Source organism: Girardinichthys multiradiatus, chromosome 3 (assembly GCF_021462225.1).
Source record: "Girardinichthys multiradiatus isolate DD_20200921_A chromosome 3, DD_fGirMul_XY1, whole genome shotgun sequence".
Lineage (NCBI taxonomy): Eukaryota > Metazoa > Chordata > Actinopteri > Cyprinodontiformes > Goodeidae > Girardinichthys > Girardinichthys multiradiatus.
In genome coordinates this window covers 27701992-27722322 of record NC_061796.1, presented here as the reverse complement: position 1 = coordinate 27722322, position 20331 = coordinate 27701992, and the positions used below count along the sequence as shown (strand labels likewise).

The 20331-nt window shown below is 39.2% G+C and overlaps 1 protein-coding gene across 3 annotated transcripts; it reads left to right on the top strand.

Moving 5' to 3' along the window:
* Nucleotides 1–2134: 2134 nt before the first annotated feature.
* si:dkey-92i15.4 lies at nt 2135–13225 on the top strand. 3 transcript variants are annotated; one of them, XM_047360159.1, is made up of 8 exons: nt 2136–2196; nt 3855–4697; nt 5775–8369; nt 8465–8657; nt 9655–9753; nt 9850–10096; nt 10196–10312; nt 10981–13225. In XM_047360159.1, exons 3-8 carry the CDS (start codon nt 6076–6078, stop codon nt 11172–11174), a joined length of 3144 nt encoding a protein of 1047 aa, XP_047216115.1. In that variant the 5' UTR covers nt 2136–2196; nt 3855–4697; nt 5775–6075; the 3' UTR covers nt 11175–13225. The 3 variants fall into 3 exon arrangements, with proteins under 3 accessions (XP_047216126.1, XP_047216115.1, XP_047216121.1); XM_047360165.1 differs by having other exon boundaries at nt 2147–2196; nt 4353–4697; XM_047360170.1 differs by lacking the exon at nt 3855–4697 and having other exon boundaries at nt 2135–2196.
* Nucleotides 13226–20331: the final 7106 nt, after the last annotated feature.

The following is a 20331-nucleotide window of genomic DNA, read 5'->3' as shown; positions in this document are numbered from 1 at the left end:
AATCAAATTTATTAACCAATGGAGGCCTGGATTTGGAGTCACACACAAAATTAAAGTGGAAATACACACTACAGGCTGATCCAACTTTGATGTAATGTCCTTAAAACAAGTCAAAATGAGGCTCAGTATTGTGTGTGGCCTCCACGTGCCTGTATGACCTCCCTACAACACCTGGGCATGCTCCTGATGAGACGGCAGATGGTGTCCTGAGGGATCTCCTCCCAGACCTGGACTAAAGCATCCGCCAACTCCTGGACAGTCTGTGATGCAACGTGACGTTGGTGGATGGAGCGAGACATGATTTCCCAGATGTGCTCAATCAGATTCAGGTCTGGGGAACGGGCGGGCCAGTCCATAGCTTCAATGTCTTCATCTTGCAGGAACTGCTGACACACTCCAGCCACATGAGGTCTAGCATTGTCCTGCATTAGGAGGAACCCAGGGCCAACCGCACCAACATATGGTCTCACAAGGGGTCTGAGGATCTCATCTGGGTACCTATTGGCAGTCAGGCTACCTCTGGCGAGCACATGGAGGGCCATGTGGCCCTCCAAAGAAATGCCACCCCACACCATTACTGACCCACTGCCAAACCGGTCATGTTGAAGGATGTTGCAGGCAGCAGATCGCTCTCCACGGTGTCTTCAGACTCTGTCACGTCTGTCACATGTGCTCAGTGTGAACCTGCTTTCATCTGTGAAGAGCACAAGGCACCAGTGGAATTTGCCAATCCTGGTGTTCTCTGGCAAATGCCAAGCATCCTGCACGGTGTTGGGCTGTGAGCTCAACCCCCATTTGTGGACGTCGGGCCCTCATAGCATCCTCATGGAGTCGGTTTCTAACCGTTTATGCAGACACATGCACATTTGTGGCCTGCTGGAAGTCATTTTGCAGGGCTCTGGCAGCGCTCCTCCTGTTCTTCCTTGCACAAAGGCGGAGGTAGCAGTCCTGCTGCTGGGTTGTTGCCCTCCTACGACCTCCGCCATGTCTCCACAGCAAACCTTCTTGCCACAGCTCGCATTGATGTGCCATCCGGGATGAGCTGCACTACCTGAGCCACTTGTGTGAGTTGTAGAGTCCGTCTCATGCTACCACAAGTGTGAAAGTACCACCAACATTCAAAATTGACCAAAACATCAGCCAGAAAGCATAGATACTGAGAGGTGGTCTGTGGTCCCCACCTGCAGAACCACTTCTTTATTGAGTGTGTCTTGCTAATCGCCAAAGATTTCCCCCTGTTGTCTATTCCATTTGTACAACAGCTGTGAAATTGATTGTCAATCAGTGTTGCTTCCTAAGTGGACAGTTTGATTTCACAGATGTTTGATTTACTTGGAGTTATATTGTGCTGTATAAGTGTTCCCTTTGTTTTTTTGAGCAGTGTATATTTAATGTGAAAATCTAATGTTTCGCAGCATGACAACAGACCACAGAGTCACGCAGTTTTACCTAAACCCTTGGAACAAAATAGTCTGGCACAGCTTTTGGGGTCAACAAAAGTGCCACTCACAATATGGCGGTGACGATGACGTACGATTCGCTCTCTTCATGCAGCAGTGTCTGTGTGACTTCTGCTGCCCCCTGCTGTTGGTTTCGCGCGCCGAACAAACAGGAAAATCACATTTTTATTTATTTCTAATAAAATAAATTAAGTGGAATAGCTTTCGTTTAAATGTCCAGCGTTTATTGCCGTTTCTTATGTATGATCCTGTATTGGTTTGCTCTATGTAGTTTAAAAAATAATTTGAGTCCTTTCTCATGACATTTACAGAGTCCCTCACCATAACTCAAAAATGTTTTTAAAGAACCAGTGTGCCTGTGTGAGACAGACCTTTATTTGCATCTATCTGCGACACACTGAGGGTCTTTCTTCTGCCACAAACACACGTGGGTGTCTGTGGAGAGGTGCTTGAGCTATTTACCCCCACTCACAAGCTTTTCCCAGCCAAAAAACCAACCAGCCCTGCATTTGTACAGCAAATCGTTCACTGGTAAAATACGATTCTAACATGTTACCTAAAATCACAAATTTTAATTCAGTTTAGTTTGACAGGCTCAGAGGAATCAAGCCTTCTCATATTTAGTGCAGCAGCAACCACAATTTCCTTTGTTGAAACGGAAGACAGGGCAAGAAGCAGGTGCATGCAAAAAAGCAACGCCTGTAGGACTATGAGCTCCTAGTTTACAACAAATCCTGTAAGTACACTTTTTATAATGTTCTTTTCATCTTACCACTCTTTTCTTTCTGTTATTTTACTGAATACATTTTTGTACACTATTCTACTAACTGGTTTTTAATTGTCAGCAATGTAGGACTTTACATTTTACAAAGCTACTGTCCCTTAGCTTCTCAAACAATTCATCTGTTACACACAGTTTTGTTGAAATTATAACATCAGAGAGTTGCATTTGAAATATTAATATCCCTGCTGGTCCTTCTGGGTTTGGCTCCAGTTTAAGAGTGCTCTGTTATTACGTGTTTTGATATCTGCTCCACTCACTTCAATCGAATCTGGTTTTTCTAAAGTTGCAGGGGGTGGATATAATTATCATCTTGTTGTGGAAAATATCAGTCATACTCATGTCACTCAAGTATCTTGATTGCATCTCAAATGACAAAAAATGCTGTGTTCGTGGGTTGAAGGTGTCTGAAGAATTTGTAGGGCTTACGCAAACATGTCTAGGAGTTTGTGTTGTTGGGTGTGTGTGTCCTGTGAAAAGTATTTCCCTCTTAAAGATTTCTTCTGTTTGCACTTCTTTGTCACATGTACATGTTTCAGATACTGAAACTAATAATAACTTGATAATACTAAATGAATATCAAATAAAGAGAATTCGAGTTACTACAAATTGTAGTTTTCAAAAGTTATCCAAACCAACTTGGCTCTAGTCACGCCCCTTTTTGTTGTGTATTAACTGGGATTAACCAGTTTAGTTTTGTTTCAGTTACACTAGCCACACTGGCCTGATTAGTTCTTGACCTGCAGAATAAAGAAGTCATTTAAATAGAACACGTCTGACAACATGAAGAAGGCTATTTCTTTTATTTTTGTTTTTAAACAACACATCATGCCCTGATCTAAAGAAATTCAAAATGAAAAATTGACATATATCCATGTGGGTAAGTGTACAAAGCCATCCCTAAGGTTTAGAACTCCAGCAAGAGTTGCTATCCACAAATAGAGAAAACATCAAACAGTGACAATAGTGACATTTACCGAAAGTGGTTGGCCTACTAGAGATGCTTCAAGATCACACCGAAGAATCACCCAGGAGGTCAGAACAGAACCAAGAACAACATTTAAGCAACATTTAAAGCACTAAAGGACTCAATATCCTGGGCAAAATGGTGTCCATGGGAGAGTTCCAAGGCAAAAGCCAGTGCTCAGGTCCAATTCAACTTCCAAAGAGCATCTCAATGATCCTCAAGGCCTTTAGGAAAATATTATATGGGATGATTAGAGAAAAGTTGAATTATTTGTAAGCCGTGTGTGGAAAACGTAACAGCATTTCAGAGAAAGAGAGTGCTGTCGTGTTGACAGTCAAAAATTGTGGTAGTATGGGGCTACTTGCTGCTTCAGGATCTGAATGACTTATCATATTTGGTAGAGCCATGAATTCTAATCTCTATCAGACAATTCTCAAGAAGAATGACATTAGGTCCAGCAAACACTAAACAAATTCAAAAATCATACAGGTTCCACTGTATGCTACGAGTCAGATGTAATAGTTACTGCTGTCACACTTTATGATAAAAGAACCCAGACTGGTCAAATCAAGCAGATGCAACAAACATAGCAGTCAACCAAAACATGAAAAGCAAGTTATGACTGTTAATGTGCTTATTATTACAGTGAAATGCTGAAAAGAGGGAAAGGAGCAGGGGAAAAGGAGACACCGCCAAGCATGTCACGGCAAATTTCAACAACTAAAGCCTTCAAGCGGTCAGGAATCAGAGACGCTTATTGCAGTAGCAGTCATACTACACGATTTTCCAAAAAAATATCAGACATCAATTGATGTTTGTTGCAGGTCACAGGATCACTAAATAGGTGGTCGGTGCATTGTCACACAAAACTCTGAAATAATCACACAGTGTGAACACCGCTTTAAGTACTCCAAGTACACATCAAAGTACTCCTCTGGATGGCTCAAAAAACAAAATGAAGGTTAGAAGTGGCCTGGTCAACGTCTCAACTTAAATCCAATTGTAGTCCTGTGGCATGAAACAGGCTTGAAAACCCTCTACTGTGGCTGCATAAAAAAAAAAAAAAAACATTACCTCCACAATTCTTTATAATACAGATCTTTTTTTCCCTCAATAAATAAAATCTCAATTTTGTTTTTGATAGTAAAATTTATCTGAATATTTGGCACAAAGCAGAAGAAGTCTGTAACGGAGCAATACTCTGCCGTGGACTACATGCTGCAGTCAGGAATGCTACCCTGTGAAGGGTGGAAAACAACAATGGCAAAGGGGGAGGAGAGAGAATGACAGAGAAAGAAGCTGGGAGGAAGCAGGAGAACAAGGACAGGAAGTCAAACCAGTGGAGCAGGTATGCGTCACTGTACGCAATCCATCATGCAAAGCTGATGGAAAGAGAAGAGCGACAGAGAGAGAGAGGAGTTAGGTGCTGATGTCACCACTGACTGCTGTCCACTTTGTGCACCAAATACGATGGACGCATTTTGTGAAGGTAGGGTTCATGTTTATATTAATATATGAATGGTTCTATGAGTAGCTTTGTTACTTTCTATTAATGAAGGGTTCAAGTTTTATCCCAGGTTACACAGATGGAAGGCTTAGGGAGCCAACAGGACAGGTGTTTATGTAAGCTGACACTCGGACTCTCCTACACTGGAAAGCACCTCTAAAGGCTGTTATTAAGAAAATACGTACTGTAAGATAAACTTAAAATGCTTCAAACTATTAAAAGTTATAATCCTGTGGTTTTTCCAACCTTATATTCAAACAATATATTGGATTCTTTTATTAGCAGTCATCACTATTTTAATTTCACCTGCTGGAAGCACCTGTTCTGTTGCTGCTGCATACTCAGATCACTGATAAGTCATTGACAGTAATATTATCTGTCTCTCAGTGGCCTGTATGTAAATCAAAGCAGTTTTGTTCCCATCTATTGTTACTATATCCACTTATTATGTCTGAATCCACTGGCACCAGATTTTTCAAAGTTTGGTTATCTCAATGATACCGATACACTCTGCACAGAGACTGATGTTATGGTGGTGATTTAAAAGCATTGTTTTTAGCTGAGTAGGAATGCTGTAAGGTGAGTTTTTCCAGTTTTTAGTTCAGGTTTACCCAACAGGTTGTCTTGAGTTTGTTGCCTGTGTAAACAGAAGTCATAATATGTGTTAAAAGCAGAGAGCTGGTCAGAGGTTTGGTGTTTTGTTCTACTCTGAGGGGGAATATCAGGGAGGCAGCAAAAACTTGTAGTTTTAGATGATAGAAAACACTGAAGTAGGTTTTTAACTTCTGTTTTTTTCCTTCCCATTATTATTGTTTTTTTTTTTGTAGTGCCCAGTAAAAGTAAAAAAAAAAATCCCCCAAAACAATACATTGAAATTTGTTGTTTTATACATTTTATACATTAATCACTACCTACTAAATGCCAAATTGTTACATTTTAGGTTCGTGGATTCTCTGCCACTGTGACCCTGTATGCCTATTTCTATTTGTCATTAATGTCAAGAGAGTTTCTTCTAGTCTTCTTTAAACACTAAAACATGTTCCTTTTTATGTTTGACAGGTACTGAAAGTTTGTCACTGAACCTGAGGTCAGAAATTCAAAACATCTGGGGAAAGGAAATCTAGAAGAGGAACCAAAGAAGATTATCTAATTGTGAACCAGAATTAGGGATGCATCAGGAGTACATCAGTTTTGAATTGAGGTTTTTCTTTTTCTGCAACAGCCCTTCAAAAGGACTATAAGTGGATGAAGCTTTTCACCCTGAACTGTAAAGACCGGAATCTGATAAACATCAATATCTACTTTTCTCTTTTTGGGAACAATTAAAGAAAAGATCATTTCCTTTTTTTACTGTCAGACAATGGACTTGCTTCCTCCTTCAACAAGTGAAAACATCCCAGTGAGGAGTGGTGCACACTTCACAGTCCGTTCAGCTAACTCTCCCTTATACAATTTCACTCGCAGACCAGGTGTAAGGAAAAAACTGACTGCTGGCAATGTTGAAGGCACCAGTGGTACAAACAAAAAGGAGGATATGGGTATTGTCAACCAGACAGAGTTAAACCAGAATGGCACATCGGAGAGAAAACACCCAGAGAATGAAACTGATGTTGGAACCCCAGCACTCAATAACCAAAGGAGGACAGAGGGGAGGGGATGCAACCTGCCAAGCACAAATGTGCGTTTGGACTGGAGATTGGGGGCAAGAAGCCCTCCTCGGAGTACCAGACCTTGCGAAACGAAATTGTTCGGTAAAAGAGAAGCTGGAGGTTTCGAGGAACAAAGTATAAAAATTCAGAAAAACATGTCGAGAACGTTGACTTCTTTAAAGGGTTTCAACTCTGCAGATCCAAGTTATATTGAAAACAATTGCTCAGTAAAACAAGGATACTTTTTGGACAGAGTCAGTAAGGTCAAATCACTTCCTATCCGATTTAAGACTGAGTCTGGGCCCGACTTGAGGTTCACAGATTCTTTGTTGGGGCCCCAAGGTGAACAGAGCATCCAAGAGCGGATACAGCTTTTTGAGTCTGCTGGTGAGGTGACAGCTGGAGGAACTTTTCCCAGGCGGTTCTCATCAGGTGAAGACTACAGTCCGGTGCGAAAAACGTTGCCATCCATTTGGGCTCAAAAAGAAACCAACCCTACAAGGTCGGAGACTTTATCTTCTTCTAAGTCAGTCAAGCTTAAAGAAAGATCAGCAGGAACACAGAGACAAGGACAGTTCAGCAGCAAGTATTTAGAAGATGATAAGTGGGTGAGGGATGCAATGGTAATGGGCACAAAGTCCTTGGACAGAGTCAGGAGCAGGAACACAGTAGCTGCTCGAATTCAGTCTGCCAGGACTGTAGCAGGTATGGCAGAGCCCCAAGCATTTGTAGGAGATACTTTATCCATTTTTCAACAGAGAAGAGCAAGCATAAACCAAGAAGAAAGCAGAGAAAACATGGCTGAAAGAATTAAAGTGCAGAAAAGCAACAAAGAAAGATATGAAAAAACAAAACAACAAACTGAACTGAAAATTGGAATTACAGAAGGAGATGTGTTTGATACAAATTCACAGAAGGGTAGGCTGCAATCACCAGAGAGGAATAAGCTTCCAGAGATTCCTTCCGTCCCCTCTTCAGCCAGCGTGAGAAATAAGATCAGTCAGTTTGAAGCCCTGACACAAAAAGCAACAAGCCAAGTCCATATCCCGAGACGGACCTTTTCTGTACCGGCAAAGCTCAACAAAGCCCAAGAGGGAGAGAAAAGGGATAGGTTTGCAAAATATGTTGACGAGGGAAGCAATAAGTGGGAGATAAAGACATATGAAAGCATTGAAAAGACAAAGAGGTCTTTATCAGTGGACGAGGTTGGAATCAGATTTGACAAGTCAGAGACAGATGGAAGTAATTTCTTAGACAAGAGCAAAAATTACTTGTCCAAGGATTTAGGGAAATATTCCAACCTCAAGACAACTCTACACATCCCTCTTAATGAAGGAGCTCAAAGGTGCAGTAGATTGTCTTGCTTTGATGAGACAGATTTTGTCAAACATTCAAGCCCCAAGGACTCAAACATGAAAGATATGACAACCAACACTGTGACTTCTGACATGCACCCAAGGCCCCAGTGTGAAATTTCTTCACCAGTTAGTGATGATGACAAGACCCCAACAAACACTCCTCTAAACACCTCTCCTTTTCTTTCACCTGTCAAAGAACCAGAGGATATCTTTGTTGTTGCAGGTAACACTGTCACTGGACAAGAAGACAAAACAAAAAATACAGACTCTACTCTTCTCCCTTCCACAACTCTCTCCCAGAGCAGCGAGTCAGACGTCTTCATTACACACACAAAGAAAACAGAAGATAAGGACTCTCCACATCTTCGTCCTAACACTTCTTCCCATAACAACTTGTCGGATGTCTTCTATCCAGATGTCAAGCCAAAATTACAGAAAGGAAGGAAGCAGCTGTTGGACCTGAACGAGTGGATAGCTCACATAAACCCAGAGTTTAAATCCTGGAATGAATACATGGGGGAGTATGAGGATGATGATGAAAGGACGCAGAAGGATGACGATTCAAACTATGACTCAGACTCTGGGGATTCCTCTATGACCATAACCAGTAACATGAGCCAGTCAGAACACAAGAGTTTCAGTCTCAGGTAGCTAATGTTTTCATTATCAGATTTCCTGTTTCATGAAATTCATAGTTAAAGTAACCAACTTGTTTTCTTCTCACACTGCTACTGTGTTGTAGTCTTTCAGACTTGTGCAACTTCTCTGGTGCGGACTACGAATCAGTTGAGGGCGATGATCGGCAGCTGGGGGGCCGACGATCTGCCTCATTAAGCTCAGATGTTTCAGGCTTTTCCTGTGTCTCTCTGCTCCCCACCGAGGAGCTAGACAAGCTGGTAGAGGACGTCAAGAACCTGGGGGACGAAGCCTTGCAGGTACTGACATTCTAGCAACTCTTCTTTTGAATGTTTGAACGTTCAAAGTAACATCCAAGCAATTAGAGCTACAGTAGCCTGTTTTTTGAAGTGGACCTCAAAAGCTAGTTTCTGCCACCACGTCACATGCATCAGTGAGTCTTGGCCACCCAGGTGAAGGTCCCCTGTTTACCATTGTTCCTTTCTTGGACGACTTTTGATAGAAACTGACCACTATATACTAGGAAGATCCTACAAGGGATGAATGGTGATGCTCTGACCCAGTCTTGCTGAAATCTTCATGCTTGCCCATTTTTCTTGCGTCCAACATATCAACTAGGTCATTCTACTTCATATTTCAGAGAAAGAGAATTTAATTATATATACAGTGTTGTTGCTTTATGTGATGCTTCCGATAAATCAGTCACTCTTTAAAAGTTTTCAAAGATTGTCCTTGGCATTTGCTCATGATAACCTATGACTCAGTGTCTGCTTAAAAATTAGGTGATTGGATGACAAAACAACAGGGTCACACCTAAAAAACAGAGGAATTAAAAGACATGCCATGTCATCTTTCAGTCGATCACCTACTGGATGTAAAGTTTTCAACTAACAGTTCTTTGAGAATTGCTTTGTTGGTGCTAAAAACAATTTTAGATCTGTCAAACTGTTACCTTTAGTGTTCTTTCATGGGTTTTCCTAAAGGAAGCTGAACAAATTGTATTGTACTTCAGGAAGAAAAGGCCAGACTATTCTTTCCTCATTTGTTTGTTTTAACCAAACCACCTTCGGCTTGCTTGTAAAAGGGTCTGTTAAAGTGTCTCATCTGCTTTTTATGTGCAAGGCCATCATGCAGAGGCTGTCTGAGTGTGTAAATGAGCATGTTATTGTCAAGACAGTGGTTCAAGTTTAGCTAACGTTTGCTGTGTCTGGAGGACTCTCCGTTTTCTTCAGAATTTTATTTTCCAAAAAGTATTTTTGCATTAATCACGCTTCCCCATTTTTGTCTGTTATGCAGGACTACAATGATGTGCAGGTGGTGGTTCTGCATAAGGAGGTGGGTGCAGGACTAGGTTTTAGTCTGGCGGGAGGAGTAGACCAAAACAAACCTATCACTGTAAGAAAATACCTCTTTTCTCTCTCTCTGTCATGGTAAATATTAAACTGCTTTCAGTCTGTTCATTTCTGTGCTGGCTTATTTTCTTACTGTCAGGTCCACAAGGTTTTTGACTCAGGTGTTGCAGCCCAGGAGGGCTCCATTATGGAGGGAGACCACGTTTTGTCTATCAACGGCACTGCCCTGTCAGAAAGTGCTCACTGGGAGGCTCTGAGGACCCTCAGAAAGGCGAAGGCTCAAGAGACAGTAGTGGTGGTGTTGAGGAAAGGTGACCTCAGTGGTGCCTCAAAGGTGGGAGTGCAGGAAAATTATGACACAGAAACAAGAACTCAGTATGAGACAGGTGAGAAGCGATGCATTACAAAGAAATCAGAGAACATAGTAGTCTTAAAATAGGAATGTAAATGTATTTATAATGTGTGTGTACTTTCACATCTCAAAGGGCAGCGTGTGTGCGTCCAACTACAGAAGAACAGCAGGGATCTTGGTTTTAGCCTTCAGGGAGGTGTAGGATCCAGTGAAGGGAACAGACCTCTCACCGTGCAGAAAATCTTCCAGGGTGAGAATGGAAAGTTTATTAGAAAAACTCTGAAATTTGTTCCATCTGATGCATATATGAAGTTTGGACATAACGTAGTCATGCTTATTGATCATCAGCATGAACTATGAAAAAAAGTCCCACATTTGGTTTTCTGTTTGAAATAAAGCCTTGGTTGTTTCACAACTGTTAGTCATCTGTGCATTATGGCCAAATCTTAAACATTTAAGTGCGGCAAAAAAGCAAGACAGTAGTAATATGTAAGTAGGCAAATACAACACTGTATATGTAAGAGCAAGGACTGTAGCTGTGACTTCAGTCACTGTTTAAATTCATTTAAAATGTTTTCCAAGCTGATACTGATGATTATTTTTCACTTTTAATTAATCTGTCGATAGTTTTGCATCATTTTTATTTTATTTATGTCAAACTATTAGTTGTGTTGGAAGTGTCTTAAATCTTTTCTTTTGTACTGTAGAAAAAAATAGATATGTGACCCCAAAGATTTTAATTGGTTGAGTAAGCATGCCCTAAACTGATACGTTTAATATAAAAATGTATTTGTTGATTTCTGTTGAAGAACATTTAAACACTAGAATGCTTTTATTAACATCTTTCTGTTAAAATGTTATTCATGCATTTGTTGAAAAGCCATATAATAAGTTCTTTATTTTTTTTTATCGTTTCAGGTGGTCCTGTTGACAGGGTGTTCCCTGGTGATGAGATTTTAGGAATTCAAGGCATTCGTGTGGTTGGGATGAGACGTCTGGAGGTGTGGACTTTCATCAAAACTCTTGCCTCAGGGCCTGTGGAGGTGGAGCTGCGACGACCGGATGCTTCACCTGGTGTGCAATTCAGAGAATGCAGATCAACCAGAAACTGAAGGCTGCTCTTGAAGGCATCAGTTTCTGCCGTAGAAAATAACTTTAAAAATAAACATTGTGGGGCGCGGCACGTGGGATAGTGGCAAGGCGCGGTGTGTGGCTCCAGTGTTAAAGTGCACAACCTGAAGGTTTTAGCTCTCAACGCAGCTGTCCCTGGTTCGAATCCGGTGACTTGTGTGGAATGTCCCCCCCCCCCCCCCTCTTTACCCCACTTCTTGTCCACCTATTTATAACAAATTAAAAAAATAAAGACCAGTCGTGCCACAATAAAATTAAAAAAGAAATAAACCTTGTTCAGTAATGACAGGGTGCTCAAAGGAAGCCTAAAAACCAGGTCAAAGGTCTACATTTTTCCCATTTTATCTCTTTACGTAACAGGATCATATCTACCTCAAGGCCTGGGATGCTGAACTAAATTGTTTGAATGTGTTACACATTTATAAAGTTAACCAACATTTAAAACTAAAAATTTGTAAATATGTAAAAAATTATAAAACCATGACACATAGTGTATTTTATTGTGAATAACTGATTTTACTTTTGATATGTCTTCTTAATAAATCAGAACAATCTCATTAAATGGAGTACCTTTACTTTTCATAGAGAGAGAGAAAGATTAACATCCTGTTTTATTTTTTATTATCTCATTGTTCTAAATACAACTAAAATGTGTTCTTGAAATATTTCCTCTAATTGACATTTTATATTTTTTTAATGGTTTCTTAGATGTGACAGATAATTATTTAATAAAAAAAACATACCTTATATTTTTATACTGTACATTTTTGCAGTATTCTTGCCACTTTCCTAAATACTGCGCCTCAGTTGCTGCCACTTTAATGCCTGATGGTTCCGCTTATTAAACAAAAACTGTGTAAGGCAGAGGCTCAGTCTTTATTTTCAGTTGTGTCAAATTTGTATGGCCAAGAAATGTTAAGACAGAGATAAAATAAAATAAAAAGTAAGGAAAAACTAAATTATTTTTCTGTTAATACAAAAATAATAGAGACATCATTAATAAGTACAATTTGAGTTAAAAAAGCCCAAACTGTAAATCAATATTTCATGAATAGTACGTGTACACTCTATTTACTAATAAATTAACAATAAATTACCTTAAAAAGAAAGAAAAGACAATAAATGACCTCATATAAACCATATTTACTTAAAACAGAACTTCATCAGGACTTTATATGGACTTCCTCTTATAATAAAGCCAAGATAACAGTATCTAACAGTCGGAGTGCTTAGCCGCAAAATGCAGCACCGTGTTTGTTAAACAAACAAAATAAGCAAGTCAAGAGACACTATCAGCTATAGAAATAAATAGCAAAATAAAGAACCTGGAAGTAATTAATGCTGTTTTAACTGTCGTCATGTGGCCAGTATACAGTGGATTTGTGCCAAAAACACACATGCAACTCCATAAATGAAAATATCATTGAAAACTTGATTGATAATGATTACAGTAATTTAATTCAAAAAGAGAGCCGCTATATAGGTGCCTTACAATCACAGTTATATTTCATGTGTCTGTTCTGGCTTACAGCTAATGAAAACCCAACATTAGGATTATCAGATAATAGCAATCTTACATAACATCAAGAAAAGAAGCATTGTCTAATAAACAAATGTTATTGGAACGGTCAGTGCATTGAAAAAGAGTGGCAGAAAAAGGTGCAGGCTTGGGAGGTTTGTGAGGCAACGTCACATCAATAATTCAGGAGAAGAGTGAACAATCTAAGCTGCTGGAGTTCCAGTGTGAGGTTTCAACATTCAGTGATGATTTGGGGAGCCAAGTCTTCTGCTGATGTTGGTCTACAGTGTTTTATGAAGTTCAAAGTCAGTACAGCCATTGATAAGGACATTCTAGAGCACTTGGCCTTGGCAAGATGCTGTTTAATTTTCCTGACCACACTGTGAAAAGTATCAATATCTGCTACAAATATTGTGTGCCTAATAGCAGAGTGTAACATTGTATTTAGGGTAAATATGACCCAAGGGAAGCATACAGCGTACAGAGTGAATAAAATTTATGTGCTATACCAAACATATTTTTCATACATTTCTGCACATAGAAACACCTGATAAGAATCTGCTGTTTGTTCCACAACAAAATCTGCAAGTATGATTTTAAGAGCCTGTGTTCCACAATTGCTCAACTTACAAGATATTATCTGTTCAAGATAGGATGTGTTGACTCTTTACAGCTTCAAGGCAAAACTCCATAGAGCTTTTAGGAGTGGCTTTTTCTCGCTGAGTTATTAGTTGAGTTATTACACTACCGTTGCAAGAGGAATGGCTGATCATATAAATGTATTTGTATTTCTGCTTTACCTAATAATCATCAGTGATCATTACAAAGTCGTCATTACCTAGACGTGGAAGGTATATAGAAACATGACTTCTGCAGCTATTCCCATTTAGTGTTAGAATGAAATTCTTTATGTGATGTGTATGTAAACATCTGGAATGATTACCTGATCTCAACTCATAAACATTGTATTGTTAACTATTACTTTAGTCCTGGTTAACCCTACATTTGACTCCTTAGCTTAGAGATCTCCAGCTCAAATTTCAATAAAAACTTTTCTCATTTAGCCAGTTTTTGCATTCTTGGCTATATCATGATTAAGCCATTTAAGAGTTTAGAGCAAACAAACAAAATTTGCAGTACCGTGCAAATTTTTGTACTTTTATTCGTATGATTTACAGTAAGTGATAGAGATGTTATCAGTCAATTCAGTTTACCTTTTTTATTCATGGCTGTAAACTGTCTGAATGATGAGATCCCATTGAGACGCGGCAACGTCTCCTTAAAAATCACACAGTGGTGCACGGGCCGAGTTGAAGCATATAAGTAAGAGATGAAGGTGCATTATTTATGTGATTTATTCTTGCTTGTTTGTTGAAAAAGCGCAACGGAAATAATCAAACAATTCTAAATTTGTCTGAATGCAGGGGAGTAATCAGATTTATGGGGATCGAAAATGGAATAGAAAACTTTTTTCCTCCAGCTTATTAAATAGTCTTATGTTTTAGGTGTGACATCAAACACAACCAAATATAAACCACACTTAAACTGTATTTGTAAAACAAGCATAAAAACACTAGCTAAGTTATTTCAGTTTTATTCACCGATAGTCTTGTTTACATATTTTTAAGAGGCAATTTATATATCAGCCTTTATCCAGCAAGGAGGAGAATATATCAAGAGAACTGTTTTCTTAGTGGAGTAGCATGGAGAACTAGCAAACCGGCACCCTATGGAGGGATTTAAAAGCTCTGTTTAGTAAGTCCAGAATGTCTGTTCTTCAACACTTTGCGGAATTACCACTTGTGACAACAAACTGTAATTTAAAACTGTAAAATTCTGGCAGCATTCAGGTTAGACTTTGCATTTATTTGTTGTTTATGAAACCCTGATGCCCATAGGCATCAGCATTCCCATTTCCTTGAAAAGCTGCATCATTAGAATACTTTATATAGTGAGCCATGGAGTGATTCTCCACTTTTCTACAATTATCAGTTCAACATTTTCTTGTGATGGCTTTACTTCTCTGCAGTAATGTAGCTGTTAAAACACATCACACTACATATGTTCCATAAGTCAGAAAAACCGAAAAAAATCAGTTGCAAGTCAAGCTAATTATTTTTGGTAACCATGCAACAGGAATGTAGGGAGAGAGCAGTGATTGATTTGTTTGATAATGCAATCCACAAACATCTGCAGGCATTTTGTACAAAGATGGGACACATAAAAAGTAAAAACCAGGGTAAACGAAGGCATTTTCTTAACTGATAAACTTTATGCTCATAAGCCGCACCCATGACTGGTCTGACTGCTAAATCCACTGGAGTTTCTGTAGTACATGTGACATGACCACACACCGATATTTAGCCTTTAGCTATGTACATTTTCCAGGAAAACAGTCTCAGAAAAATGCCCAAAAACCTTTCAATACATTTTATAAGTTTGTCCCATAGACACCCAGATTTCTCTTAGTTTACAATATGTATAAATGTGTTGCCAGGGCATTATTTGCCACATAGATGACATTTAAATCTTTTTGTCATTTTTATGTTTGTGATTTCTCCTCAGGTGTTACAATTACTGGTTCTGGGTGCCCATTGTGGCTCCAATTATCAGGGCTCTTGCAGGCTGTTCCTTATATTTGGTCTTCATCGAATGGCAGCTGCCTGATGAATCCCTGGAGAAGCCCCCGGCAATCTCCAACATCAGGGGCAGCATCAAGCCATCCGCCACTATGTGGGAAAAAGGAGATGGCCAAAAGTCAACACATTTCTAATTTGTATTTGTTAAAAAGAATGCTTTCAGCCCCCACTCCAAAACAAATAACTGCTAATTGTTAATTCTAGTTGGTTGCTGAAATCTGAGAAAGATTAAATATTTACCTGTGTAGGTAAAACACACCTCATGAGCTTATGTGTAATAAATAGCTGTAAATACTATTTAGGATCTACTGTAAATTTGCTGAGGATAACATAACACCTCAACTCTGTACTTCTCTACGATTAAAGGTTATAGTTCAATATACATCTGTTGCATTAGAAATCGAAGTTAATCTGGTCAGTCAACAAATAACAGTAAATTGCTGTAATTTACATACACAAAATTGTTCTATTTTTAAGAAACAACAATTCAATTCAATTCAGTTTTATTTATATAGCGCCAATTCACAACACATGTTGTCTCAAGGCACTTCACAAAAGTCAGGTACAAACATTCCAATTAATCCTAACAATTGAACAGTGCAGTCGGAGTTAGCTTTTTATTCAAATTGGATAAAAAGTTTTTCTATCTAAGGAAACCCAGCAGATTGCATCCAGTCAGTGACTTGCAGCATTCCCTCCTCCCGGATGAGCATGTAGAGACAGTGGACAGTCAATGGCGTTGACTTTGCAGCAATCCCGCATACTGAACATGCATGTGGAGAGGAAAAACTCCCTTTTAACAGGAAGAAACCTCCAGCAGAACCAGGCTCAGTGTGAGCGGCCATCTGCCACGACCGACTGGGGGTTTGAGAGAACAGAGCAGAGACACAAAGAGAACAAAGAAGCACTGATCCAGAAGTCCTTTCTATGGGAAGGAAAAGTCCATGTTAATGGATGTAGCTCCTTTAGTTGTTTCACCTAGAAAGAAAGAACAGATAAACTCTGAGCCAGTTTTCAAGGTTAGAGTCTGAAAGAGAGCACATATAATTAGTTACAGTAAAAGCTCAGTCAATTTCCATGTCTAGGAGAGAGAAAGGGTTAAACAGTAAAAGACAGGGCTATGTGGATCATCGGTAGAGGGTGAGCATTAAGTTGTTGCCAGCAGAAACTCGGACGATTCCCCTCTCCAGAAAGGTGTCACAGGTAGACCCAGAGTCAGGCCAGATGTAGCTTCCAGGAAGAGAAAAGAGAGAACAAGGTTAAAAGCTGAAATAACAGCAAACAATGCAAAATTGGAGAGTAGTGTGAGAATGTAGCGAAGAGGGTGAAAGTGGTCGTTATGTCCTCCAGCAGCCTAAGCCTATAGCAGCATAACTACACAGATAGTTTCAGTTCAGATTATTTAGTTAAACGGCGCTTATTTACAACAATGTCGTCTCAAGGCACCTCACAAAGGGTCCCACTGATGGTCATTGTTATACTAAAAACCACAAGGATTGGGATACCTCTCTCTGTCAGACTGATTATAACCATTGGAAAAGAGAAGGGGTTATACAGGTAGCAGAAATGGAGGGTGTGTTTGCACCTCAACCATAACTGAGCCGGTTTAGGCTAAACCTGACTCCCCCTTACTCCAACCAACAGGGAGGGAAGAAGACGGAGGTAAAAAATAAGGAAGATAGCTCAGGATAACCTACGCCACTCTAACTATAAGCTTTATCAAAAAGGAAAGTTTTAAGCCAAGCCTTAAAAGTAGACAGGGTGTCTGCCTCACGGACTAAAGCTGGGAGCTGGTTCCACAGGAGAGGAGCCTGATAACTAAAAGATCTGCATCCCATAACAATAATATACACTACAGTGTAAACCGAAGAAATCTTAAAATCCCAAAACTGAGACACGTACCCGGTAGAAATAAAGTACTGAGGAGTGTGATTACAATTTGCAAAGCTCTACACGATTAAATTAGATTTTTCCTACAGTGGTGTTTTTGTCAGGAATGGAGCAGGAACCTGAGGCAAATGAGGGTGACAAAATGCATGAAAAACAGAAACCAAGAAAACAAAACAGCATTTAAACCAAAACATAAAACCAGAGCTCAAACCAACATAAAAATCTTAGTCAGGAGAAGCATGTGAAATTTGCTTTGTGGTTATTGTGAGTGGTATTGTAATTAATGGTGACCTTTCACCCTGTTCCTGTGTCAGGTGTGGTGTAACGGAGGACCCCGGAATGCCGACGAGCAGGCAGCATTATGGTAGGTGAATAAACTGATTTAATGAATGAAACTCACTTCGGAAGGTGGTGTCAAATACAGACTGTTCTCTGATTTTGAGATCATCATCTGTAGGCTGGAGCAGTGAATTTGCATTAAAGGCTCAGCTCTCCAACGGTTTTGGTCCTACCTTTCAGACAGAAGTTTATGTAAGTATTAATTAATTTATCTCCACCTCTACTGGCCTCCCCAGAGGGGTACCACAAGGCTCCATTCTTAGACTTTTTTATTTGTACCTTCTGCCACTTGGTGCTATTTTGCTGCAGTTTTATTGAGAACAAGACCAAAGTTATGTTTAAGCTCAATCTCACTAGTTAGACCACATGCATTGATGTTTCCTGGCTGACCTTATGGAAGAAAACCATTATTATAAATTGTGGTGTGAGATTGGACCCTTCACTTAAAGTCAATGACCGGGTCAATAGAATGGCAAAACACTGTTTTTTCTAGTTGACCACCTGTGAAAAAAGTCTAGTTGTGAAATGTTCTGCAACTACATATTCCACAGTGAACTGTTGGTGGCATACTAACCTTGTGGAAGCTACTGGGTTCAATGGCAACTCAGCCACAAAGGGGTAGGTCATGTGAAATTGTAGAGTGGGTCCACAGCTGCTGAGGCACAGTGCAGAAAGATCACAGTGGTTCTGCAGAGTCAGTAGCTACAGATCTCAGAACTTCATGATACCTTCAGATTAGCTAAAGAACAGTGCATATTAGAGAGCTTTGTGGAATGGGTTTTCATGGCTGAAATGCTGCATCCAAGCTGCACATTGGCACTGCTAAGAGGTAATCAATGGGGTAAGAACACTGTCAAATACAATATGTTTGTAAAGACGGAAATGTGTGCATATTAGTCAATAGTTGTGCATAAGTAAAATCCAAAAGAGGTATTGTATATTTTCTCTATAAGAATTCAAAATAAAATGTTACAGCTTCAAGAAATTACAAACACAAAGTTTAAGTTTACAATTCTGGTTTATTCTTTATGAATACAATATGCAATAACAGTTTGTGAATACGATTTCTTTTCTATGAGAATACGAATTTACATCAGCGACTTGGTGTCACGTGATCTCAGGCTCAGAATATAGTGGGTGGAGTTATACAATGATGTACAGTAGGTGGCAGTATGCACCTCTGAATTTGTTGCGAACCGCCAACAGAAGAAGAGAAGAAGAAGAAGAAGCAGCTGCAATAGCGCCAATTAAACGGACCAAGAAACTACGGTACAAAGTCAGTTAATGTTAAAAAGTTTATATATGTCTTAATGTCGTTAATATATGCTCTTGGTCCGTCATCTTGGCGCTGATGCTGCTTCTTCTTCTCTTCTTCTGCTGGCGGTTCGCAACAAATTCAGAGGTGCATACTGCCACCTACTGTACATCATTGTATAACTCCACCCACTATATTCTGAGCCTGAGATCACGTGACACCAAGTCGCTGATGTAAATTCGTATTCTCATAGAAAATAAATCGTATTTACAAACTGTTATAGCATATAGTTTTAATAAAGAATAGACCACAACTGTAAACTTGAACTTTGTGTTTGTAATTTCTTGAAGCTGTAACATTTTATTTTGTATTCTTACAAAGAAAATATACAATACCTCTTTTGGATTTTACTTATGCACAACTATTGACTATTATGCACACATTTCCGTCTTTACATACACATTGTTTTTGACAGCGTTCTTACCCCATAGTAATCCAATAGACAAATCTGAGTTTGTAATTGCTAGGGGAACGGCACTTGTCTGACTGCATTGTGTCAAGTGTAAAGCTAGGTGAAGAGCGAGGGTTTATTAAAAATGTCACCGCAGCTAACTTAAAAATTGAAATGGATAAATTCAAACTGACATTTTAAAAGTGAAATAGAAATGAATCATGGCAAAGAGAAGAGCAGAGATTATGAGCCAGGCCTTCTCGTCCAGCATCAGTGCCTGACCATACAAATGAGCTTCTGGAAAAATGTTTAAAACAAATTCCAATAAACACTTGTAAACATTATGGAATGCCTTACCAGGACAGTTGAAGCTGTTATAGCTGCAACAAAGGGTGGGCTGACATCATGTTAAAACGTTAAAACCTATGGATTAAGAATGGGATGTTACTTTAATTCATATGAGTGTGAAGGCAGTAGTCCCCACTATGTCCATTACTGCTTTGGATTTAAGGTCCAATATGCGAAACATGATAGAGTTTTTGCATTAGACCACTGATGGACAGAAGAATATTAATTGGCAGCACTGCTAGTAGATCCACCTGTATTCAAAGAGATTTCAATAGGGAAGGTCAAAACCAAAAACACAGCAGTTGCTTACTTGCTGATATAAGCTCTTCATATATTCTTGTAAATGTAAGTTGTGCATGACTCACTGCCCAGACAAATTTAATTCTCAAAACTAAATTCGTGTCTTAAAGATAAATCCTAAATATTTATAAAATGAGTGTTAGTATTCATATGTTAACATACCCAGTATGATTTTTCTATAAGTCATTAAGGTTTACATTGCTGCATTTGTTTTTGCTTGTTTTTTAATTCATACAACAAATCTGAAAAATATTTCCACAACCATCCATTTCATGCTGTAAAATGTACTATATATTTTAAAATAATTAATAAAGTTGCTGTCAAACTGTGCAACTAATTGGCTTTTTTGACCAAATAACGTTTTCATTTGTGTTTCACACAAGTCATTGCAAATGTT